Raw genomic sequence first — 25,958 nt, forward strand, 5'->3', positions numbered from 1 at the left:
AAAACTAAATAGAGTAGATTTTATTTAAGAATGCAAGGAACCAACATCACTAGATCACACGAGGAAGTCTATCTTCAAATCCTAAAAATACCCACTTTTTTACCCAAGGACAGGCAACCTCCAGTCCCCGTGGACAAATCCATTCAAGTTTTCAGGATGTCCCTAATGAACAGGTATGAGATAGATTTGAAAACAATTGAAGGTGTGTGCATGCAAATCTCTCTCATGCCTATTCATTAGGAACATCCTGAAAACCTGAGCAGATTGGTGTCCACAAAGACTGGGAGTAGTCTACCTCTGTTTTTACCATAGGTTTCATCTCTTAATGAAGCAGCATTACAAATTCTGTTCTAACGTGTGTGTAAGCAACTACAGGGTTCAAACTGATTTAATGTGATTATTTTAACACAGTGTTTCCCCAAACAGTGTGCCATGGCACAGTGGTATACCTTCAAACCTGATCAGATGTGCTACGGAAAGTTCACCCATGCCCGATGCTCAGATCCCAATCAGCACCTGGGTTCTGCTCTCAGCACAACACAGCAGCAAGAGACACCAGCAGTGGCTCTTAAATATGCAGGCGCTCCCTTCTGAGAACATATGTAATCATGCATGCTTCCTCTTCCTAGCTATAGCCTGAACCTCAAAGTATGATAATTGATGGGCAGCATACAGGGCTCCACTTTATATGGCGAGCACACTGCACACAGCATCCTCCTCCTCTTCCTCCCTCCTAAGCCTCCTCCTTTCAGTCCATCCAGCCTCTGTCATCCCCAGGCTGAGTGAGATGGGGACAGCGTGCACTAAGCACTGGATGTGATTTACTCCAAATGTTGGGAACAGCAGTAATGAAGAGCTCTGGCAGCCACAGTAACTAACTTGGAGGGTCATTTATCAAAATGCATTAGGGTGTTATCGCACACATTAAGGCCCTAACACCCACGCTAAATACCTCATCGCAAATTGCATATGCACGTTTTTCATTTGTATTCAAATGGAGGAGTTTTGGCAGAGTAAATGAAAATGAGGGTCAGTTAGCATGGTGTGCAAGAGAGTAACGCACAGCAACGCAGGTTTTAATGCCGGAAACAAGTACACCTTTTTCCTGTGTGCTGTGCCTGCGTTAGCGGCCAAAAACGTTTTTATCATGAATTGCGGTTCAGGAAGTCGGGAGAGAGAGAGAGAGAAAACGCCTCTGTGGAGGCTCACATATCTGAACTTTTTATACCACTGTAAGAGAGGGCATTATGAACTCAGGGTGAGGTTTGGGGGGTGAGTTGGATTTTGGGGGGCAGTTTTATATGCACAGTCATACATACGAACTTCACAGTTACCATCAGTGAAAATGTAATGTGATTTGGAGTGATGAAAGGTGAAAGAAGAGTAGATTTGTTCCATGTTCTCTCTTCCTAGCTTGATTGCAACTAGGTAGAGATTGCATCAAGCTAGATAGAGAGAGATGGAACAAATCTACTCTTTTTTCACCTTTCATCGCTCAAAATCACATTAAATCTTCACTGATGGTAACTGTGCTGTTTATACATATGACTGTGCATGTAAAACTTCTCCCAAAACCCAACTCACACCGGGTTACTAGTGCCCCCTCTTACAGTGGTATAAACAGTTAACTTTTTGTGAGCATCTACAGAGGCTCTCTCGCTCTCTAACACCAAAAGCCTGTCCGGTCACTAACACAGCATGCGACGGACTTCTCCACTTGAATTGTGAAAATAATGCAGGTGCAATAAATTTAATGTGCGTTGCCGTAAAATACCTATGCGGTACCAGGAAAATTATCCTAACCATGCCTCTTTTTTAATCGCAGGCGCTATTTTTGCTATATTTGTAGTAAAATGATGAATCTAGGCCTTAGCTGGCTGCCCGCACCACACCAACTTCTGCCTTCACCTGCATTTGTATATAGAGGGAGCTGATCCGTCGTGATGGGTCCCATGTATGTCTCATCCCCTCTCTCCCTTTGTTTAAAAATTTGGAAGACGGACTGCTTGGGCTTTCAGTGCTTCTCTTCTTTTGGCCATATGAGTCCTCTCCATGTCCACGCTGCCTGCTCTGTGGAGGCTGATCTGCCACACGACATTTTTGTTAAAGTAGGCGTGCCTTGGGCTTGAAAGGTTGGGAAACTAGTTTAACACACTGCCCTCATCATCATTACAGTCAGATGATCCAAATTAAGTCAATTTGCAAATGGTTGCATTGGCCTCAAGTCTAGGGTAAAATGCAGTACATGCTTAGTGTGGCACATCCCTGCTCTCTCTTACCAAATACTGCTGTAAAGGACTTACATGGTACATATGCAATAGCTCTGATCTACAAAAAAAAACAAACCAATAGTGACCCAGGTTGTACCTATGGTATTTCTTTTTAGAATAAACCAATTCCAATACATGCTTTTGCAACCAGGGCTGGAAGAATCCTGTATGAGTCCCTAGGGAAACATATTTATGCACCTCCCCTATTCCCTTGTGGCCCCTCATTTGCTTCCATCACAGCTTCCTGACGACCCCATTCACCCTTCCTCTTCCTTGGAAGACCTCCATTCACTACAACTACCACACAAACCCTGGCAATCCTCCATTCAGATCTCCACCCCCCCCCCCCCCCAAGACCACCAGCTCATCTCTCCTAAAGTGGCATGGAGGAAGCTGCAGGGACCGGTCTTAAGAATAGTGGCAGCAGGTTGCGAGTTATACAGGCATTGAGACACTGAGGGCTCACAGTCCCTGCCTCCTGCAATAAAAGGAAAGGCAGGACCTATGAGCACACATTTACTCAGTCCTCCTGCCAACATGCAACCTACTAAGACCACTGGACCCAGAACCAGCTCTGACAGTTTCACCAGGGTCACTTCAGGAGAGGTGGGGAGGCACCAGGGAGAGACTGGAGCCATGTGGAAAGGAAGGCAGCTACGTCTGTTTCTAGGTGACAGGCATTCGATGAGTTACTGGCAATTATATCACAGATCCTTTTGGCAGTCATCCATCCTTAATTAAAATCACCAATTGGCAATCAAGCCTGTCCCCAAGTCTCCATCTGGCAAACATTTCCTACTAATTGTGGGAGATTTGAGAAGTCTGCAGCTCTAAGCATGTGCCTAGTTTGGCTGTTAACCCAGTCCTGTTCACAACTTTGCCTTATGAATCTAACTGAATTTTTAATTTTAGATTAACTTTTTCTTTTTGCTGAAAGAGCATAACTTTATTCAATAGCTTTTTTTTTTTTTTTAACAAATCCTTTCAAAGTTGTCAGAAAGAGTTCTTTCAAACTGTGCATATGGTGAATTCATAATGAATTTTGATGCTCAACAATGTAGACCCTTACAGCAAACACCCAAGTTAAAAGAAATTAAAACAACCCTGAGTTGATAATTTTTTTAAATTTCCATGACCACTTTGTGGACAGAATATTATGTAACAGAGATAAATGCAGTATATCTGCTAACTTTTTTTTTTTAATTCACTAGATTTTCCCAAAGGAATAGGAAAAAGAATGCATGAGAGGGAGGAAATCACACACCCTCACTTCAGTCTGCCTCTCAGGAAACAAAATGCCTGGCTGGTCAGTCAGCCAACCGGCCATGATGCCAGTAGTGGAGGAGGAGGACATGAGGAATCTACTAGCAAACCCTCAGGTTTTTGGTGCGTGAATATTTTGCCTCAAAGTCTTCCTAGTGAAGCATCCTGCTCCACTCCACATGCACACACACACACACACACACACACACACACACACACACACACACACACACACACACACGAGTCGAGTCAATGTCTCAGGGACTTCGGTGACTTGCCCGCAGCATTTTAGGAAAACAGCTGTGAATGCCACTTCTTAAAAATGTATTTAAAAACAATACAAATGGAGGCTTTTTTGCGTTCTTCATAATGAAGGTTGAATTTGACTGGCTTGCGGCCGCCTAAGGAAAACTATACCATGTTGCACCAGGACAGATTCTGTCTCAGGTGTTTTGTATTCTTTCTAGTGGTTATATATATAAAAAATAAACCTCTGGCAAGAGGGATAAGAGCTTGGGCCACAGGAAAATAAACATTAAAAAATAGAGGAAGCATTTCCAGATCCAGGCACCCCTGTCCTTCATTCAATGGTATGAGGCACAGGTTCATGGTCTCTGGCTTGTCCCCGCCTCCCCTCCTGCTATTCTTACTCCTTCACTGTGAACAAGTTGCAATGAATGCTCTCTAGGGTGCAGGCTTCAGATCAGTAGCTGGGAAAAGGATGAGAGAGCTTCTGCTGTTTGGACACCGGAAGATCTCCCTCCTTCCACCAATGCACAAGAAAGGTGCTGAACCAGGGTCTGACTCTCAAAGTCAGGTCATCTCCAGATTTACAGCAGGAGTAGTGTTGAATGCTTTTATTCTTTAAAAAAAAAAAAAAAAAGAATTGAGCACTAAAACAGGCTTTCTATCAATGATCAAGGTCTAACAGTAAAATTCAGCTTTATTGTATTAATTCTCACCGGATCCTTGTTGTCATCTTGTTCTTCCCACTCCCCATGTTTGTTTCACATTTATAATCCTACTTTTCCCCATCCCCCCCTTCTTCTCATATTTGTAACTTCTGGGAAGCAACCTGAACTTGTCCTTACTGTCTCCTCCATCAGATTAATGGCTTAATTTAATTTAATTTAATTACAATCATGTTTTGCTCTTATGTCAAACTTTATTGGTTGATTATAGTTACAATAGTTATATTTTGGTAGAGGGAAACCTGATTAATGTAAAGCTTAAAGCTGCTAATTGTTTACTTATTCTTTAAAACGGTTAATTGTAAAATCTGTTTCTAATTTATCTTTTTGACTGGATAATTTTTGTATAAAATGTTTAATGTAAAGCCTGTTGCTAAATTAATGTTGTCTGTAAACCGAGGTGATGTATACCTATACGTACCACGGTATATAAGAATCTCGAAATAAATAAAATAAATAAATAAAAAACCAGCACCAAAAAAAAAATGTATTTCTGAAACAAGTTGCCAACTTATGGGCTGGCGTCCTGCACACTTGCTTATTGTAGCTTTTAAACTAGAATACGGGGGAAAGCAGACAGTCACTCAGCAGTGCATGGTTCAGAGGAATGTATTGTTGAAGGATGCTAATGAAACAGGAGAGTTAGGGTATCCCAACAGAGAGGTTCCAATAAAGGCAAAAGTAGTCCATGTGCCTATAAGTAAAGAATCACCTGAGCTACAGAATTCCAAATTATCCCTATCAACTGAAAAGCAGGTCATTGATACAAACAAAAAACACACCTTGAAATGTCTGTATGCCAATGCCAGAAGTATAAGAAGTAAGATGGGAGAGTTAGTGTATAGAAGTAAATGATGAGTGACATAATTGGCATCTCAGGGACCTGGTGGAAGGAGGATAATCAATGGGACAGTGCTATATCAGGGTACAAATTATATCACAATGATAGGGAGGATCAACTTGGTTAGAGTGTGGCACTTTATGTCCAGGAGGGTATACAGGACAACAGGATAAAGATCATACAAGAGACTAAATGCTCAGTAGAATCTATACGGGTAGAAATCCCATGTGTGTTGGGTAAGAGTATAGTGATAGGAGTATACTACTGTCCACCTGGCCAAAATGGTCAGACAGATGATGAAATGCTAAGAGAAATCAGAGAAGATAACCAATTTGGCAGTGCAGTAATAATGGGAGATTTCAATTACCACAATATTGACTGGGTAAATGTAACATCAGGACATGCTAGAGAAAGTTTCTGGATGGAATAAATAACTGCTTCATAGAGCGATTGGTTCAGGAACCAATGAGAGAGGGAGCTATTTTAGATTTAATTCTTACTGGAACACAGGATTTGATAAGAGGGGTAACTGTGGTGGGGCTACTTGGTAATAGTGATAATAACATGATCAAATTTGAATTAATGAATGGAAGGGAGACAATATATAAATCTACAGCTCTAAAACTAAATTTTCAAAAGAGAATCTTTGATAAAATGAGGAAAATATTTAGAAAAAAAATTGAAAGGTACAGCTGCAAAGGTTAAAAGTGTAAAACAGGCGTGGACAATGTTTAAAATACAATCTTAGAAATACAGACCAGATGTATTCCACATATTAAGAAAGGGGGATGGAAGGCAAAACGATTACCGGCATGGTAACCCGGTAGATATAGTATACTTGGATTTTCAGAAAGCGTTTGACAGAGAGGCTTCTAGGAAAAGTAAAAAGTCATGGGATAGGTGGCGATGTCCTTTTGTGGATTGCAAACTGGCTAAAAGACAGGAAACAGAGAGTAGGATTAAATGGGCAATTTTCTCAGTGGAAGGGAGTGGACAGTGGAGTGCCTCAGGGATCTGTATTGAAACCCTTACTGTTCAATATATTTATAAATGATCTGGAAAGAAATACGACGAGTGAGAATCAAATTTGCAGATGATACAAAATTGTTCAGAGTAGTTAAATCACAAGCAGATTGTGATAAATTGCAGGAAGACCTTGTGAGACTGGAAAATTGGGCATCCAAATGGCAATGAAATTTAATGTGGATAAGTGCAAGGTGATGCATATAGGGAAAAATAACCCATGCTATAATTACACAATGTTGGGTTCCATATTAGGTGCTACAACCCAAGAAAGAGATTTAGGTGTCATAGTGGATAACACATTGAAATCGTCGGTACAGTGTGCTGCGGCAGTCAAAAAAGCAAACAGAATGTTGGGAATTATTAGAAAAGGAATGGTGAATAAAACGGAAAATGTCATAATGCCTCTGTATCGCTCCATGGTGAGACTTCATCTTGAATACTGTGTACAATTCTGGTCGCCGCATCTCAAAAAAGATATAATTGCGATGGAGAAGGTAGAGAGAAGGGCTACCAAAATGATAAGGGGAATGGAACAACTCCCCTATGAGGAAAGACTAAAGAGGTTAGGACTTTTCAGCTTGGAGAAGAGACGACTGAGGGGGGATATGATAGAGGTGTTTAAAATCATGAGAGGTCTAGAACGGGTAGATGTGAATCGGTTATTTACTCTTTCGGATAGTAGAAAGACTAGGGGGCACTCCATGAAGTTAGCATGGGGCACATTTAAAACTAATCGGAGAAAGTTCTTTTTTACTCAACGCACAATTAAACTCTGGAATTTGTTGCCAGAGGATGTGGTTAGTGCAGTTAGTATAGCTGTGTTTAAAAAAGGATTGGATAAGTTCTTGGAGGAGAAGTCCATTACCTGCTATTAAGTTCACTTAGAGGATAGCCACTGCCATTAGCAATGGTAACATGGAATAGACTTAGGTTTTGGGTACTTGCCAGGTTCTTATGGCCTGGATTGGCCACTGTTGGAAACAGGATGCTGGGCTTGATGGACCCTTGGTATGACCCAGTATGGCATTTTCTTATGTTCTTATGTTCTTATGGTTAAAAGGTGAGGTGAAAGAGGCTATTTTAGCCAAAAACACATCCTTCAAAAATTGGAAGAAGCATCATCTGAAGAAAATAGAAAAATGCATAAATATTGTCAAGTTAAGAGTAAAACATTGAAAAGGCAGGCTAAGAAAGAATTTGAAATTAAGTTGGCCTTAGAGGCAAAAACTCTTAATTAAATATTTTTTAAATATATCCGAAGCAAGAAACCTGTAAGGGAGTTGGTTGGACCGTTAGATGACCAAGGGGTTAAAGGGGCTCCTAGGAAAGATAAGGTCATTGTAGAAAGACTAAATGAATTATTTGCATCTGTTTTTACTAATGAGGATCTTGGGGAGATACCGGCTCCTGAGATGGTTTTCAAGGGTGATGAGTCGGATGAACTGAACCAAATCACTGACAACCTGGAAGATGTAGTAGGCCAGACTGACAAACTAAAGAGTAGCAAATCACCTGAACTGGGTGGTATACACCCCAGGGTTCTGAAGGAACTGAAAAATGAAATTTCAGATCTATTAGTTAAAATTTGTAACCTATCATTATAATCATAGATTGATCCTGAAGACTGGCAGGTGGCCAATATAACCCCAATATTTAAAAAGCGCTCCAGGAGCAATCCAGGAAACTATAGGCTAGTAACCCTGACTTCAATGCTGGCAAAAATAGTGGAAACTATTCTAAAGATCAAAATCACAGAGCATATAGAAAGACATCGTTTAATGGAACACAGTCAGCATGGATTTACCAAGGGAAGTCTTGCCTCACAAATCTGCTTCATTTTTTTTGAAGGGGTTAATAAACATGTGGATAAAAATAAACTGGTGGATATAGTGTATTTGGATTTTCAGAAGGTATTTGATAAATTCCCTCATGAGAAGCTTCTAAGAAAACTAAAAAGTCATGGGACAGGAGGCAATGTCCTTTCGTGGATTACAAACTGATTAAAAGTCAGGATTAAATGGTCAATTTTCTCAGTGGAAAAGTGTAAACAGTGGAGTGCCTCAGGGATCTGTACTTGAACCAGTGCTTTTCAATATATTTATAAATGATCAAGAAAGGAATACGAGTGAAGTAATCAAATTTGCAGATGATACAAAACTATTCAGAGTAATTAAATCACAAGTGAATTGTGATAAATTGTAGGAGGACCATGTGAGACTGGAAGACTGGGCATCCAAAATGGCAGATTAAATTTAATGTAGGCAAGTGAAAGGTGATGCTGTAGTTACACGATGTTAAGGTTCTATATTAGGAGCTACCACACAGGAAAAAGATGTAGGCGTCATTGTCATTGAAATCATTGGCTCAGTGTGTTGCGGCAGTCAGGAAAGCAAATAGAATGTTAGGAATTATTAGGAAGGGAATGGTGAATAAAATGGAAAATGTCAATGCCTCTGTATCGTTCCATGGTAAGGACATGAGTACTGTGTACAATTCTGGTGACACCCCATCTCAAAAAAGATATAGTTGCAGTAAAGGGCAACCAAAATGATAAAGGGAATGGAACAGCTCCTCTATGAGGAAAGGCTAAAAAGGTTAGGGCTGTTCAGCTTGGATGAGACAGCTGAGAGGGAGATATGATAGAGGTCTTTAAAATCATGAGAGGTCTAGAATGGGTAAATGTGAATCGGTTATTTACTCTTTTGGATAATAGAAGGACTAGGGGGCAGTCCATGAAGTTAGCTGGTAGCACATTTAAAACTAATCAGAGAAATTTCTTTTTCACTCAATGCACAATTAAGCTCTGGAATTTGTTGCCAGAGGATGTGGTTAGTGCAGTTACAGGCCGATACAGTACTCGCGATTGGATACAGTACCCGCGATTGGACGTGCGTTTGACGCGCTAGTTTTACCCCTTATTCAGTAAACGCGTGTCCAACCCCCCCCCCCCCCAACCTAATAGCGCCCGCAACATGCAAATGCATGTTGATGGTCCTATTAGGTATTCCCGCGCGATTCAGAAAGCAAAATGTGCAGTCAAGCCGCACATTTTACTTTCAGAAATTAGCGCCTACCCAAAGGTAGGCGTTAATTTCTCTGGGCACCGGGAAAGTGCCAGAAAAGGAGTAAAAACTGCTTTTCTGTGCACCCTCCGACTTAATATCATGGCGATATTAAGTCGGAGGTCCCGAAAGTTAGAAAAAGTAAAAAAAAAAAAAAAATTGAAATCTGCCCACTGCTTGAAAACCGGATGTTCAATTTTGCTGGCGTCCGGTTTCCGAACCCGTGGCTGTCAGCGGGTTTGAGAACAGACGCCAGCAAAATTGAGCGTCGGCTGTCAAACCCGCTGACAGCCCCTAGCACCTGTTTTTGCTGCGGGCCCTCATTTGAATACAGAATTGCATGCACAGGGGAGCGGGCTTTTGCCCGCTCTCCCGCAACTTTTACTGTATCGGCCCGTTAGTGTAGCTGGGTTTAAAAAAGTTTTGGATAAGTTCTTGGAGAAGTCCATTAACTGGTATTAATCAAGTTGACTTAGGGAATAGCCACTAGAGATGTGAATCGTGTGATCGATCATCTTAACGATCGATTTTGGCTGGGGGGGAGGGAATCTGATCGTCGCGGTTTTTTTTTTTTTTTTTAATCGTTTAAATCGTAAATCGGGGGAGGGCGGGAAAACCGGCACACTAAAACAACCCTAAAACCCACCCCGACCCTTTAAAATAAATCCACCACTCTCCCGAAACCCCCCCAAAATGTTTTAAATTACCTGGGGTCCAGTGGCCGTATGGCCGTATTGCCATATTGCAAAATGGCGCCGGCCATTTTGCAATACGGCAATACGGCCAGCGCCATTTTGCAATACGGCAACGAGTGCAGGAGGTCACTCCCGGACCCCCGCTGGACTTTTGGCAAGTCTTGTGGAGGTCAGGAGGCCACCCCAAGCTGGCCAAAAGTCCCTGGGGGTCCAGCGGGGGTCCGGGAGCGATCTCCTACGCTCGTGATGTCGGGAGACAGGAACCAAAATGGTGCCGGCGCTACCTTTGCCCTGACAGGGCAAAGGTAGCGCCGGCGCCATTTCTATTAACGCAGCCGTGGCCCGAGAGTGGAAGATCACACCGGGACCCCCTCCCCACTGGACCCCAGGTAATTTAAAACATTTTGGGGGGGTTCGGGAGGGTTTTAGGGTTGTTTTAGTGTGCCGGTTTTCCCGCCCTCCCCCTTCCCCTCCCCCCTCCCCCGATTTATGATTTTTGACGATAAATCGGGGGAATTCCTATTGTATCGCGCCTCTAACGATTTTTTACGATTTAAAATATATCGGACGATATTTTAAATCGTCAAAAAACGATTCACATCCCTAATAGCCACTGCTATTACTGGCATCAGTAGCATGGGATCTGCTTAGTGTTTGGGTATTTGCCAGGTACTTGTAGCCTGGATTGGCCACTGTTGGAAACAGGATGCTGGAATTTTGATGGACCCTTGGTTTGACCCAGTATGGCAATTTCTTATGTTCTTATGTATGCAAAAGCTCAGAAAAAAAAGCATTGGTGGATATAGGGCTGAAATAAAATATATTATTTAGGTTTTACAGTGCTAACTCACAGGACTTGAAGAATCAACAGTGTGTTGCACACGGTATTCTGTGACACATTATCATAATTTGCTTTAACTGGAATATACTGCATCCAAAAGGATCAATGATTTCTGGTCAGGTCTCCTCAGAGCTTTTCAATGGATGGGTAACAGTGTATATGAAGGTCACTGCTGCCACAATTGCTCACAGCTCTATGACAATATTGGTTGCAAACCTTTTGTTCAGCCTAATCTCAAGTGTGCACATACTCCAATAGTCTACCAAGCATCTCTTTCCTCCATGCAAGCAACAGTGAGCACACATAGGGGTAGATTTTCAAACTGCGCGATTTGGCGTACTTTTGCTGGCGCATCAGGCGCAAGCAAAGTACGCGGGATTTTAGTAGATACGCGCATAGCCGCGCGTATCCGCTAAAATCCTGGATCGGCGCGCGCAAGGCTATCGATTCCGTATAGCCAGCTCGCGCCGAGCCGCGCAGCCTACCCCTGTTCCCTCCGAGGCCGCTCCGATTTCGGAGCGGCCTCGGAGGGAACTTTCTTTTGCCCTCCCCTCACCTTCCCCTACCTAACCCACCTGCCCGGCCCTGTCTAAACCCCCCCCTTACCTTTGTCGGGGGATTTACGCCTCCCGGAGGGAGACGTAAATCCCCGCGCGCTGGGACGCAACCTGGGGGCGGGTATGGAGGGCGCGGCCATGCCCCCAGACCACCCCGGGCCGTAACCACGCCCCCGGGCCCGCCCCCAAAACGCCCCCGGGCCCGCCCCCCCCGACACGCCCCCAACACGCCCCCCTCAGAAAACCCCGGGACTTACACGAGTCCCGGGGCTCTGCGTGCGCCGGTAGGCCTATGTAAAATAGGCTCACCGGCGCGCAGGGCCCTGCTCGCCTAAATCCGCCCGGATTTAGGCGGATTTAGGCGAGCAGGGCTCTTAAAATCCGCCCCATACAGTTTTAGTACACTTTGGAGTAGTGATTCGAACTCATCAGTTGTGCGAAATATATTTTTCAAAGTAGAGCTCTGGCAGGCTGACCTAGGTACCTCAGCTTTAGGTGCCTAATATTACGCAAATGGTCAGCCAAACACTGGCTCCTAAGTTTTAGGGTGAAAATTTTCCTAATCTTAAGCCTATTTATTTGCCTATATTTAAGTATTTGAGTTGAAAATCAGTGTTAAGCCTCTAACTTACTTTCTCCTAACCTGACTAAACCCACTCAGCCCTAATTAGTTTTCAAAGTGCCAGTTTAGGTGCCTAAACTCTTTAAAAATTGGCCTCTGTGCATCTACTGCAATACTCTGCATGAATGCTTTACAAAGTTACAGATGAGTCAGAGCAGAAAACAGAAATGACAATCTCCTTTCTGCGATGGGACCTACATGAGCATGTCCTGGCTATAAAAGAATACAAGTTAAATAAGAAAGATGACAAGTTCTTGATAGTCCATTCCACCTGTGATCTAGGCACTCTACATCAAGAGAACTCTGTACCTTACATGTTCCTTTGGAGGATTTTCTTGGAATTCGCTGAATGAAATGGGGATCAAACAACCTCTTTGCCCACTTTACTTCCCACTTGCTCTCCCCTTTGCCTACTTTACTCCCCTTCACACTTCCTCTCCTGCACCCAAACTCCTCTGACCACACACACACACGCTAGGTGTACTGTATAAAATCAATTTTCATTTACAAATACGTTTCCTTTTGCAACACATTTTTAACCTGTTACTGATCAGTGTGCAGATAAAGACCTGTACTGCATTTCAGCAAACATCACTTTTAACTGCTTCATTCTGAAAAAACCCTCCCAGCCTGTGCCATATTCACTGCCAGCATACAACGCATATTTCACATTTCATGACATAAGTTTGTACCGTGGCAACAGGCCCGCCTGAGGGTCAGTGTGAACAGCGTGACGGCACCAGGCCCTGCAGCTATAAGGACCCCCACCAGTCATTGCATATGCACAGGTCTAAAGTCAGACCTGCAGTCCCTGGGCCGGCAGTGAAAGAGGATCCAGCTCAAGGAGGAGCATCAGCAGAAAAATAACAGCTTGCCAAAGGCTGGCAGGAGGGAGAACATAGCCTGGAAGAACCTGCTCCAGCAGGACAGGACATAAGAAGCGAATCACTGGACCCCAAGAGAACAACAAGAGAGAGGAACACGTAATTAAGAAAAAGAAAGAGAGTCTGAATGAAGATGTTCTATATGAGAGGGATAAAAGTGGAGATGGGGGGCAAGACGAAAGAAAAGTGCAGAAATCACGAGAGAAGCAGCAGCAGTCACAGAAAAGAACAGTGTCAGATGTTAGAGCCATAGAGACAAATAAAGTTTCTAGAATGAAGAAGAGCTTTCACAACCCCTGGGGTGGGAGGGAGGGAAGGAGGCCCAGTTACTGCTCCATAGTGATGCCTACTGGTAGGATTTAGGGTTGATGTAGACCAGGATTTCAGGAAATTGCAGTCTGCAGCTCCTGGCTAAGGTCCTTTACCTCAGTAGATGAGCTAGGGAGAAATATCCTGGTGTAGCTGAGAATGAAGGTTCATGGTTCTGTAACCCAAATACAGGCTGCTTTTAAGTGAGCTGGAAGAAAAATGTTAGCTTGACCACTGTTGGAAACCGGATTCCGGACTTGATGAACCCACGGTCTGACACAGTATGGTAACTTCTTATGTTCTTAGAAATCCAATTTTTTTTTTCTGTGAGAAAGAGATGGGATGGAGAGAAGAAAAAAAGCAATATCCAAGGGGAATATTGAAATCCTTGAGAATTACAAGTGTGGTGCAAAAGGGACACCTCAGTTCAGTCACTTGTAGGGCAGGAGTGAGAGGCTTCTTAACTTGCTGATAGTTGCTGCTTTAACATTTGGAACCTGGGATGGCCACAGACACAGATGTTACTGCAGCTGTAAACATCTGTATGTACCCAGCTATGGGAATGCATACCATAGTATTCACTAAACTGTGGTATACATAAACCACAGTTTGGTGAATACCATGACTACTAAAGTACATACTATAAATTAGGTTTAGCCGAAGTTTCAACCACAACTTGGCCAGCTAGGTTCTAGCTGAAAATACAATACTAATAAAATCCAAGGGATATACATTTTTCATATTATATTAGAAAATCTATAAATCTTTGCATACTGAGCTCTGCATGTCTTCAGGGACCAAATGCATATCATGATACCAAGATGTTTGAAGGTTATGTGATGTCAACAGCAGCTACTATTGTAGGAGCCTGTGAAATTGTTTCATGAGCCCAGAGGGATGGACACCATGGCAGAGATGGACACTTTCTATACTCTCTGGTTTGAAATATAGATATCAGTTTGCTCCTCCTTAGCATATTTCAATCGAACAAGAGAATGAGGCACACAATGTCAGTACAATGTTGGAAGTTATATGACACTATTAGATTAGACACTGCATGTCTCAACATGGAAGAGGAGAAGGTGCAAATCTATTGGGAGGAAATATTAATGTTTTTGGTATTTATAATACCATTATGAATTCACTTATAAAACAAAATATCAGCTTTTTTTTGCTACATAATTTTTATTGAAGTGTTTTTTTTTAAATTTTTTAATGTTGTTACATTGAAGTGCCTGGCCTTTCTTCATCCTTTCACATTCATGCTACGTGTTTCTTATGTGTCACTGCAGCAGCTTGGAATACTACAATTTAGTTATACTTTACTTTGAAAATATGGAAATAGGATACAAGAAGAGAAACACTGCAAAGCTCATCCAGTCTTCTTAGTTTCCCTGTTGCTATACTGGAGACCCTTCTTGATCTCCATCTGTAGAACCCCTTCAAGACTCTCTTCAGTGTTAAATTGACTCACTGAATGATAGTGGTTCAGTATTACTCCCTACAGATTTAGTCACCTGTCCACATAAATTGCTGACACAAAATGCTGTTATTTATTTATTTAAAAACTTTTCTATACCATTGCTAAGTTTAAATACCATCGCAACGGTTTACATGTAGGCACATATTTAATGTAGGTAAAAGTGTACTATAGTACATTCTAACAGGTGCCGTCAAAGGTTCGGTTACAATATATCATTAGACATAGTTATTTAGTGAAGTAGTTCATGACCAATTGTACCAAGGTACTTACACGGGTAGTTTTATCACACATAGTTTTATAGTTAAGCTTATTGTGGTGTAGAGTTCATAGACTAATCTACTGTAAAGTTCTAGGTAACCTGGGTCAGTGCCTTTCTGTCTTTTCCTGAATAATTTCTTTCTATTCTCTCGTCTCTTTGTAAAATGCTCGTTTAAAAAGCCATGTTTTTAAACTTTTCTTGAATGCCTTGAGATCACTTTGTAGCTTGATCTCTGGAGGCATTGTGTTCCAGATTATGGGTGCTGCTAGTGATAGGGCTCTTTCTCTCACTTGTGTTAGCCTTGCCGTTTTAACTGTTGGGATGGTTAGGAGTGCTTTATTTGCTGATCGGAGGTTCCTGTGTGGAGTGTGTACCCGTAATGCTGTGTTTAGCCAATCTGCTTTCTCATCATAAATTAGTTTGTGAATGATACATAGGGTTTTGTATTTAATTCTGTGTTCAATTGGTAGCCAATGTAACTCTGCTAGGGTTTCAGTTATATGGTCCCTCCTTCTTTTTCCAGTTAGTATTCTAGCTGCTGTGTTCTGAAGAATTTGCAGAGGTCTTAGTGTCGTATTAGGTAGTCCTAGCATAAGGGCATTGCAGTAGTCCATGCTGGAGAAAATTAGTGCCTGTAGAATTGTTCGGAAGTCATTTTGAGTTAGTAGTGGTTTATGTTTTCTGAGTACCATGAGTTTTGCATAACCTTCCTTTACTTTTAGTGATATGTGTTGTTTCAGATTGATTTCAGGATCTATAATTATTCCCAGGTTACGTACTTTTCCAGTTAGTTCAATTTTCTGGTTGTCTTTGAGTATTATTGAGGTTTGACTGATTTCAGAATTTTTTCGTTCCAAGTGTAGAAATTCTGTTTTATCAATATTAATTACAAGTTCCATTTGTGTCAGTAGTTGTTTTATAATGCTTAGGTACATGTTGGCTAGGTTTAATGTTTTCTCTAAAGTGTCCTCTATGGGTAGAATTAGTTGGATGTCATCAGCGTAAATGTAGTGTATTATTCCTAGTCCTGCAAGAAAGTGGCATAATGGCAGCATGTATATGTTAAAAAGGGTTGCAGACAGGGCTGATCCCTGTGGAACTCCTGTTTTGAGATTAATTTTTTCTGATAATGTGTTGTTGATCTGAACTTGGAAAAACCTGTTTTTTAGATATGAACTGAACCATTTTAGTGTTAGGCCTTGTAATCAGATTTCTTCCACTCTATTTAGTAGTATTTTATGGTTTACTGTGTCAAAGGCTGCCGATAGGTCAAGCATTAGTAGAATATAGTGTTTACCACTATCAAAGCCTCTCAGAATGTTATCTGTTAGAGTAGCAGAATCTCAGTGCTGTAGTGTTTTCGAAATCCATGTTGAGATGGGTACATTATGTTGTTATCCAGGTGTTCAGCTAGCTGTTTCTGTACTGTTTTTTCGATTAGTTTAGCTATTAAAGGAAGATTTGATACTGGTCTGTAGTTGTTTAGGATAAGGGGATCACTGTTTTTTTTCTTAATTATTGGTTTTATTATTGCTCCTTTCAGTGAATCTGGCATTGTTCCTTCTTCTAGGGATAGGTTTATGATTTTAGTCAGCGTATGGGTGACTATGTTAGCTGACTTCTTCAGTTCAATTGTAGGTATTGTGTCAATTTTGTGTGGGGCGGGGTTTACATTTTTTAGCATCTGTTCTACTTCCATTTCAGATATCTCAGTGAAAGATGTCCATGGGTTGACATCCCTTTTTTGCATTTTAATTTCTTGGTTGGCGGTGTTCGGAAGTTTGTCTCTTAGTTTAGTAATGTTGTCACTACAAAATTTGGCAATTTCATTACATTTTGTTTCTGGAATGTTTTGTGTTGATTCCTGTTTGTCACTGGTTAGTTTTGAAACTATTGAGAATAGTGTTCTTGGATTATTTGCAAATTTTTCTATTTTATTGCTGAAATATTCTCTCTTAACATTGAGTATTAGCTGTTTGTAGAAAGCTAGATGCTTTCTGTATTTAGGTTCTCTGCTGTTTTGTGTTTTCTCCATTATATAGAAGCCAATGGGGTAAATAAATCAGTGATTCCCAATTCAGTCCTTGTGCACTACCCTAGCTGATCTACTTTCCAGGTGTCCACAATGAATGCAAAATCTAATTTAATATTAATGGAATAGAGGAAAATGTAACATTACCATAATTATCTGCATGTTCTGCAATAGTTCAGCTATAAGTTAGGGTAAGGGGATCATAGGATGAGGGTGAAAGGGGATAGACTCAGGAATATTCTAAGTAAATATTTCTATACAGAAAGGGTAGTGGAGGCAATAAATAGCCTCCTCATGGAGCTGGTGGTGTTGGTGAAGACAGTATCTAAATTCAAGAAAACAAGGGCTAAACACAGAGTTCTCTGAGGGAGTGGTAGGGATTGTAAAGCTGAATAGTTGGTGTGAATGGGCAAACTAGATATGCCATATGGTCTCTCTCTGCTATCGTGTTTCTGTTTTATATGTTTCATTGTGGTTACAAATCAGATAAATATGTACAATGGCTCAGGGTACTTTAAGCTCTTCTAAGCAAGCCAAACTTCATGACTACTATTTAATGCTGAGTTTCGCTCAAGAGAGTTGCTTCAGGGTCTATTAACAGATATAAAACATATATAAACAATTAAATACATGTAAATACATTTAAAAACATGTGCTTTTATTAGTATGTTTTCAATCACCTGAATATTGTGATCAATAGTTTTTTTCCAATGGGTCTATCATTTTTATTTATTATTTTTTATGGTTCATATTTTAATATTGCTCATGTACTTTATTTATACATTTTTTATATTCACTGGCCTTTTTATATTTTTATATACCCACTGGCTACTCATTTTATATATTTATTGGTCTATTTTTTTATACATTCACTGGTCTATTTATTTTTATATATTCACCGGTCTATTTATTCAGGGGCGGATTTTAAGAGCCCTGCTCGCCTAAATCCGCCCAAATCCGGGCGGATTTAGGCGAGCAGGGCCCTGCGCGCCGGTGAGCCTATTTTACATAGGCTCACCGGCGCGCGCAGACCCTGGGACTCGCGCAAGTCCCGGGGTTCTCCGAGGGGGGCGTGTCGGGGGCGGGCCCAAACCGCGCGGCGTTTAGGGGGCGTGCCGGGAGCGTTTCGGGGGCGGACCCGGAGGCGTGGTTACGGCCCGGGGCGGCCCGGGGGCGTGGCCGCGCCCTCCGGACCCGCCCCCAGGTCGCGTCCCGGCGCGCAGGAGGCCCGCTGATGCGCGGGGATTTACGCCTCCCTCCGGGAGGCGTAAATCCCCCGACAAAGGTAAGGGGGGGGCTTAGACAGGGCCGGGTGGGTGGGTTAGGTAGGGGAAGGGAGGGGAAGGTGAGGGGAGGGCAAAAGGAAGTTCCCTCCGAGGCCGCTCCGATTTCGTAGCGGCCTTGGAGGGAACGGGGGTAGGCTGTGCGGCTCGGCGCGCGCCGGCTATACAGAATTGATAGCCTTGCGCGCGCCGATCCAGGATTTTAGTGGATATGCGCGGCTCCGCGCGTATCTACTAAAATCCAGCGTACTTTTGCTTGCGCCTGATGCGCCAGTAAAAGTAGGCCTATTCACATAGTTTGAAAATCTACCCCTTATTTTTCAACATATCGACTCATATCCAGTTTTTTATATACATTCAGTTCTATATTTTCTGTTTTTCACATATTCATTGGCTTATCCGAATCACACATTTACCTACATACCCTGTACATCATTGGGTTAGATCCTTTTTGTGCCGATTCAAGCTATTAGCCTCTTTTTGATTTTGGCGCCAAAAACGCCATTTAAATGGGAAGAATGAAGTGGTGCGAGTCATTTCCTGTTTAACTTGTTGCTACGGCACTTTCAACTCTGCATTAGCTGGCTGCATTCGGAACAAATTTGTTTAAAGGTGTCTGAGCGTGGGTAAGTTCTCTTCAGCTGGATTAGTCCCTTAGTTTTTTTTAACCTTAATGTGTTTGAGTGCCGTTACGTCCCAGCATTTAAATACTGTGCAGTTTTAGTTTTTTCTCATGCCTTGTTTATAGAATAAGTCCTCCTGGATATGATTATGATTTGTTTTGTCTTCTGCCGGCATCTACTCAATTTATGTCTCACTTAGCCGCGGGAGATACTTCTAGCTGTGCGGTCACGTCCCAGCATTTAAATACAGTGCAGTTTAGTTTACTTTCTTTCTTTCTCATCCCTTGTTTATGATTTAATAGAATTCGTCTTCTGAACAAGACCACAATTTGTTTTATAACTTATTCTAACTTTTAGTTGTTGAGATTTGACAGTCGTCAGCATCTACTCGATTTATGCCTCAGTTAGCCGCGGGAGTAGCGTCTGGCTGTGCGGTCCCGTTCACCCTGGCGTTTTTGAATTTTACATTTGTGTTGTTTGAGTGATGGTAAGTGAGCAATTTGCCACTTGTGTGCTTTTCTAGATATTTATATATTGATTTAAATAGTTATTGTTATTAAGGCGCAAGTGAGCAATCTCATGCTTATAAATTCACCACCCTAGTGAGTTTTAGGTTTGCTATGTCTGAGTAATTGTTTACTTTATGGTTTTTGGATTTTTTTTTTACTTCCATTTTTTGCATTATCTTGTTCAAAATGTTTACACAACTGTATTGAGATGATCATTATTTTTTATGCAAAATCTGGTCATACACACCTTAACTTTTTGCTTGTTTTTTTTTGTTTGAGCATATACAGTGAAGTCCATCTACTGGATGCAGTATCTGTGCATCCTGCGCTATAGGTATTTCTTGATTTCTTTAGATGAACCTTCATTCTTTTCCATTTTGCTCCCCTTTGGGTAGTTTTTGATTATTTAATCACACTTTTACATAGATTGAATTCATATATATATATAAACACAAAAAGAGAATGTAAATTGTTGTATTTCTGTGTTTTTAAGTATATGGCTACATTTCAGTATGTCTATTATTTTTTAATGTATTATTTATTATCATTTCAGTTCCTGTTGGTATATATGGCTTCATACGTCTTAAATGTTTTTAAATGTATTTACATGTATTTAATTGTTTATATATGTTTTAAATGTGTTTTTAATAGCCCCTGAAGAAGCTCTCTTGAGCGAAACTCGGCCTGAGTCGGGCTGTCCTGATGCTTAATAAAGAATTAAGAATCTGTGGTATTTACTGGTTCTTTTTTCTTGGTTGCTACTGCAATATTGGACCGTTTCTGGTGTGTTTTTTGGACCTACTATTTAATGCTGCTTCCATTAGAATGGCAGGCAGGCATTCTATGAATTCACAATTATTTGAGTTGACAAATTGAAAGGTTCTCCATAGAAAATGTGCTCATGGAGTACACCATGAAACACTACTCTAAACTGCGTGCCCCTGGAAAAAATTCTAGAAGCCTGATGTGCTTGAATCCCTAAATCAACCAACCTAATTTAGATGTGGCTTTTTGCTAAACTTCAGGCACGGGTCACAATTGGACGCACGTTTTGGACACACGTCCTTAACCCCTCATGCAATAAAGGGATTAGCACATCCAAAATGCTCATTCAAACGAGCATGTAGCTAATAACTCTCATCACATGCAAATGTCATGTTGATGAGGCTGTTAGCTATTCCCCGCTTATGCATAAATGTGCGCCCAACACGCACATTTTTACTCTCAAAAATTAACGCCAGCCCCAGAGCAGTTGAGTCTTGAGGAGCCCCAAAAGTTTCTAGAAAAACAGAAAATATTGCTTTTCTATGGTTCCTCCGACTTAATATCACGGCAAAATTAAGTCGAAGGAACTACAAAAAGCAGCATCTTGAAGAAAAAAAAAGTATAAAGAAAACGGATGCTCAGTTTTACAAGCGTCCATTTTCCTAACCTGTGCACAGCCACTTCTCCTGGGTGCCCAATGCCAAGGAGGCATTAGGGACTCACAATTTCCCCGAGCTCCTCCTTTTTAACGTAGCAGCTCATTAGCCTACTGCATCGCATGCCCGGGAGAGGTGGATGGACGCACGTTAGGAAAGCAGATGCTTAATCACGAGCACCCATTTTTCCTGCACGGTTATTGCAGCGGCCTGGAAATATGGGGAGAAATTTGGTTAAAGGAGACTACTGGAAAAAAGGCCTCAGAGAATCTTAAAAGTAATTGGATACAAACGGACAATTAATAAAGATTTATAGAAAATATATCATTTTGAATCTACTCCTTTAATGCTATTGTCCCATGCACATGCAACTAATCACCGTTGATGTGGGTATGCCACCATGTCAAAAACACAGCAAATAGCACATTGCACAGGAGCCGTAGGGTGGATTCACGTAGTGCACTAAAGGCGCCTTTTACCTGTCCTTTTTCAGCCAGGGACTTTTCAAGGTCCTCAGTTTTTGCTTGGTACCTGATAAGATCAGCCTGAAGTTGTTCACGAGTCTAAAAAGATGAAAGAAACCAAAAAAACAATTTTAAAATATAGTCAAGTATAGTAACCAAGAGGCCCTGTAAACATAAAAAGCATGACCCTTCAAATGCAGTAGAGAAAAGACCACCATTTTTTCTCTGTAGCAATCACTGGCATTGTCTTTGACCATCTGAAATTGGAATTTAAAAATAATGATCAACCAAATCAACTATTACCAACCAAATTTCCTCAGAACTTATGGACCATTATTTTTTGGAAAAATGAAAGAATAGTAGTTGATGAAATATAGAAATAAATAATAGATGGCAAATAAAGACCAAAATGGTCCAACCAGTCTCACAAAAAATGCTATCTCACTTTATAGAAAAAAATCACATGACATGATAGATTAATTTACAAAAGGAGAGAAATTTCCAGATCGCTACCAGTTTAGTCATTGGTGATGGGGAACTGAACTTTGACTACTGACTTACTCTGGCACAGGCTATACTGTGGGAGTGGCTCACAGGTGCAAGAAGTATTTTTCTCAGGCCTTGCTACTTCTGCCTTTCTCCTGTGACCTATTGGTTTCTTGACACAAGTGCTCATAAGGCCGGGGGAACAGCACTGAAGAGAAACACTTTTTCCCTGCAACCCTCACAAAACATACTTGTCCTGCTCTTCCTTAGAAACATTGCATCTTCCTTAGAAACATTGCATCTTCCTTCCAAACATCTGCACTGTAGGGATGTGCATCCATTTTAAACAAATTTGCAAACGCAATGAATAAGGGGCAATTTGTTTTATTTGAGGGGGCCACAAAATGAATTGAAGGACCCCTAAGAATTAAAAAAAAATCTATTTGTTTAATTCTTCCGGTCAGGCCTAAACCTAGACCTAAAGCCAGGGCTCACCTAAGGCATAGGCATAGGCCCAACACAGGGGCTGTGGCCTATGCCAGAGCTTGACACCTAGGCTGAGGTCTATAGCAAGGGCCATAGTCCAGGCCTGAGCGTGATGCTGGGGCTTCAACTGAGACCAAGACAAAGGCCCAGACACCCCCAAAAATTACTTACCCGATCTGTTGGGTATCTGAAGTGTGGCCTGGCCGGGTCCCAATACCTAGGAACCAGTTGAGAGACTGGGTCCTGACATCTCAGCCCAGGCACTTAGCCAGGGCCTGGCCCAGAGGCCAGGTCCCAATGCCTTGGCATTGACCTAGGCTAGAGCCCAAGCCCAGGCCCAGCACTGGGGCCCAATCCGGAGGCTGGGTCTCTGCACCTGGGCCTCAGCTTAGGCCAGAGCCCAGACCCAGACCATATGCTGGGGCCCGGCTCAGAGGGCAGGTCTCAACACCTGGGCCTTGGCCTAGGCCAGGGCCCAGCCTGGAAGTCAGGTCCTGACGTTGGGGCCTTGATCTGGACCTAGGCCTGATGCTGGAGCTTGGCTCGGAGGCCGGGTACCAATGCCTGGGCCTCTGAGGTCCTCTTTGGTGTTCTTTCTTCTTGCTTCTAATGACCCCAGCAAATGGCGGCATAAGAATATAGAAAAAGAAGGCAGAAGACCTAAGAAAAGGACCTCTGAGAGCTGAGCTTCAGGCATCAGGCCTGGGTCCAAGCTCTGGCCTAGGCTGAGGCCCAGGCCGGGTCCCAGAATTGGAACTTGTCCTGGGCTCTGGCCAAGGGGGAAGCCCAGGCATTGGGACCCAGCCTCCAGGCTGGGCTCTGGTGTCGGCCTGGATCTGGGCCGAGGCCCAGGCATTGGGACCCAGCCTCCAAGTCGGGTTCCAGCAACAGGCCTGGGTCTGGGCTCCAGTATAATTAGAGGCACAGGCATTGATGCCCAGCCTCTGGCCTGGGTCTCTGCATTGCACCAGGATGTGGGCCAAGTTGTAGGCGTTGGGCCTTGGCTTGGGGAAAAGTGGATTTTTTGGTTGTCGTGAAGAAATCAAATTTAAAGATATACTTCTTGAGTTTAAGATCCCCTTTAGTCCTTTCTTCAGATAGAAATGCAATGCTAAACAAAAAAAAGGATTCCTAACTACAGACCCCAAATATTATATAAGATGAAACAAATAAGGCCAGCCAAATAATTTAAGATAAAGCATCACTTTCTTCAGCTGGATTGAAGTTTTGTTGCCTAATACTTTTTACAGAACAATGCCTGCCTATTATAACAGGTAAAGTCAGCTGGCAACCTGCAAATCATCAAGGAAGCACAAACTGGCCATTGTTCTCCATCACCTAAAGACAGCACAGTCATTGGGATCCAGAGTTTTACTAAATGATTGGAATGGGCAAGATGATGATGAAAACAGAGGAAGGGGAGGGACAGGAAGAGCAGAGGTTGGAGGAAACAGCTCCAGAGTGGATTGGTGGGATGAGTTTACTCCCTCCCAGTAGGGAAGTCAGAAAGAAAAGGAAGAGGAACAGTTTAAGTAAAGAACCTGATGGGGGGTGGTGTCAAAAGAGGGATGGCAGGTAGAGCAAGAACTGCAATGGCTAAAGAGGCAAAGGGGCAGAAGACTAACAAAATAAACAGCAGCAGTGAGGCATCCCATGGCAAATTTTACATTTCCTTGGAAAAACTGATCATTTCCATCTGACTAACGGGCGATACAGAAAAACACGCAGGAGAGCCAGCGAGCACCCGCTTTCCCAACGCATGCCCAGGCCACTCTCCTGGGCACGCGATTCAGGAAGCAACAATATGCAAATTAGGGCCCGCAGTAAAAAGGAGGCACTAGGGACACTAGCGCCTCCTTTTTGACAGAAGCAGCGGCTGTCAGCGGGTTCTCAAACCCGCTGACAGGCATGGATTCGGAAAACGGACATCGTCAAAATTGAGCATCTATTTTCTAACCCATGGGCCATGGGCAGTTTTTAGATTTTTTATTTTTTTTTATCTTTGGGGCCTCCAACTTAATATCATAGCGATATTAAGTCGGAGGGCGTACAGAAATGCAGTTTTTTCTGCTTTTCTGTACACTTTCCTAGTGCTGGCCGAAATTAACGCCTGCCTTTGGCAGGCATAAATTTCTGAAAGTAAAATGTGCAGCTTGGCTGCACATTTTACTTTCTGTATCGTGCGGGACTAACTTATAGGCTCATCAACATGCATGTTGCGGGCGCTATTAGTTTCGGGGGGGGGGGGGGTTGGTCACATGTTTTCCACGCGCTATTACCCCTTGCAATATAAGGAGTAAAAATAGCATATCGAAAACGCGCAGCCAAACGGGGGCTAACAGTGTGCTCTGCCTGAGTGCACTTTTCTGTATCGGCCTGAAAGCAATTTAAAACATCGCTAAACATACATTTCTAATTAGTGTTGGGCCCTAGTAATAATGATGAGATTTCTGGCCCTAGAAATTAGGGATGTGAATCGTTTTTTGACGATTTAAAACAATCGTCAGATAATTTTAAATCGTCAAAAATCGTTAGAGGCACGATACAATAGCAATTCCCCCGATTTATCATCAAAAAATTGTAAATCTGGGGAGGGGGAGGGCGGGAAAACCGGCACACCAAAACAACCCTAAAACCCACCCTGACCCTTTAAAACAAACCCCCCACCCTCCCGAACCCTCCCAAAATGTTTTAAATTACCTGGGGTCCAGTGGGGGTGTCCCGGCGCGATCTCCCGCTCTTGGGCCACGGCTGCGTTAATAGAAATGGCGCCGGTGGCCCCTTGCCCTTACCATATGAAAGGGCAAAGGTAGCGCCGGCGCCATTTTGGTTCCTGGCACCTGACGTCACGAGTGTAGGAGATCGCTCCCGGACCCCCGCTGGTCCCCCAGGGACTTTTGGCCAGCTTGGGGGGGCCTCCTGACCCCCACAAGACTTGCCAAAAGTCCAGCGGGGGTCCGGGAGCGACCTCCTGCACGCGGGCTGTATTGCCAATATTCAAAATGGCGCCGGCGCTAATTTGCCCTCACTATGTCATACGGTTTTTCCGCCCTCCCCCCTTCCCCGATAAAACGATTTTTTAACCAAAAAAAACATGACGATCAGATTCCCCCCCCCCCCCCCCCCGCCAAAATCGATCGTTAAGACGATTGTTCACACGATTCACATCCCTACTAGAAATGAATTACAGGCCCACCTGTAGTAGCAGCTCACTATCTTGGGGAAAAAAAAACTAGGAAGAACGCTGTTTTCAGATGTTGATAAGATGGGTGGGGGTATCTGGGGCTTTTGTGGGTATTGCTTTAGTTTAAAATCAACCTCTGAATACTTGGCCCAAAAATATGGTTGGCTGGGCAAGTCTAATCACATAACAAGAATTGGATGTTTTTCTCAGTTCATAGATATGGGTCTGGGATGATTATAAATAATTGGTAGGGATGGCATAGTGAAGCTGTCCCATGCCCCATATTCTGTACAAGACAGCTGGAAGAGAGGCAAAGGTGGATAAGTTAAAGATCAAATGCCTCCTTGGTGGTGAGCTGGTGAGTACATTTACATTTATTAAAATTTC

General features: G+C 42.6%; 1 protein-coding gene across 17 annotated transcripts in view; it reads right to left on the minus strand.

The window, feature by feature from the left end:
• JAKMIP1 (janus kinase and microtubule interacting protein 1) overlaps window positions 1–25,958 on the minus strand; it is a 558,919-nt gene that overhangs the window by 109,645 nt on the left and 423,316 nt on the right. For all 17 annotated transcript variants that reach the window (XM_029591381.1, XM_029591375.1, XM_029591329.1 and 14 more), the window contains one exon: window positions 21,431–21,514. In XM_029591381.1, the coding sequence (XP_029447241.1) occupies window positions 21,431–21,514 (84 nt within the window). The remainder of the gene's footprint in view (window positions 1–21,430; window positions 21,515–25,958) is intronic.

Source organism: Rhinatrema bivittatum, chromosome 1 (genome assembly GCF_901001135.1).
Source record: "Rhinatrema bivittatum chromosome 1, aRhiBiv1.1, whole genome shotgun sequence".
In the NCBI taxonomy this organism is placed as follows: domain Eukaryota; kingdom Metazoa; phylum Chordata; class Amphibia; order Gymnophiona; family Rhinatrematidae; genus Rhinatrema; species Rhinatrema bivittatum.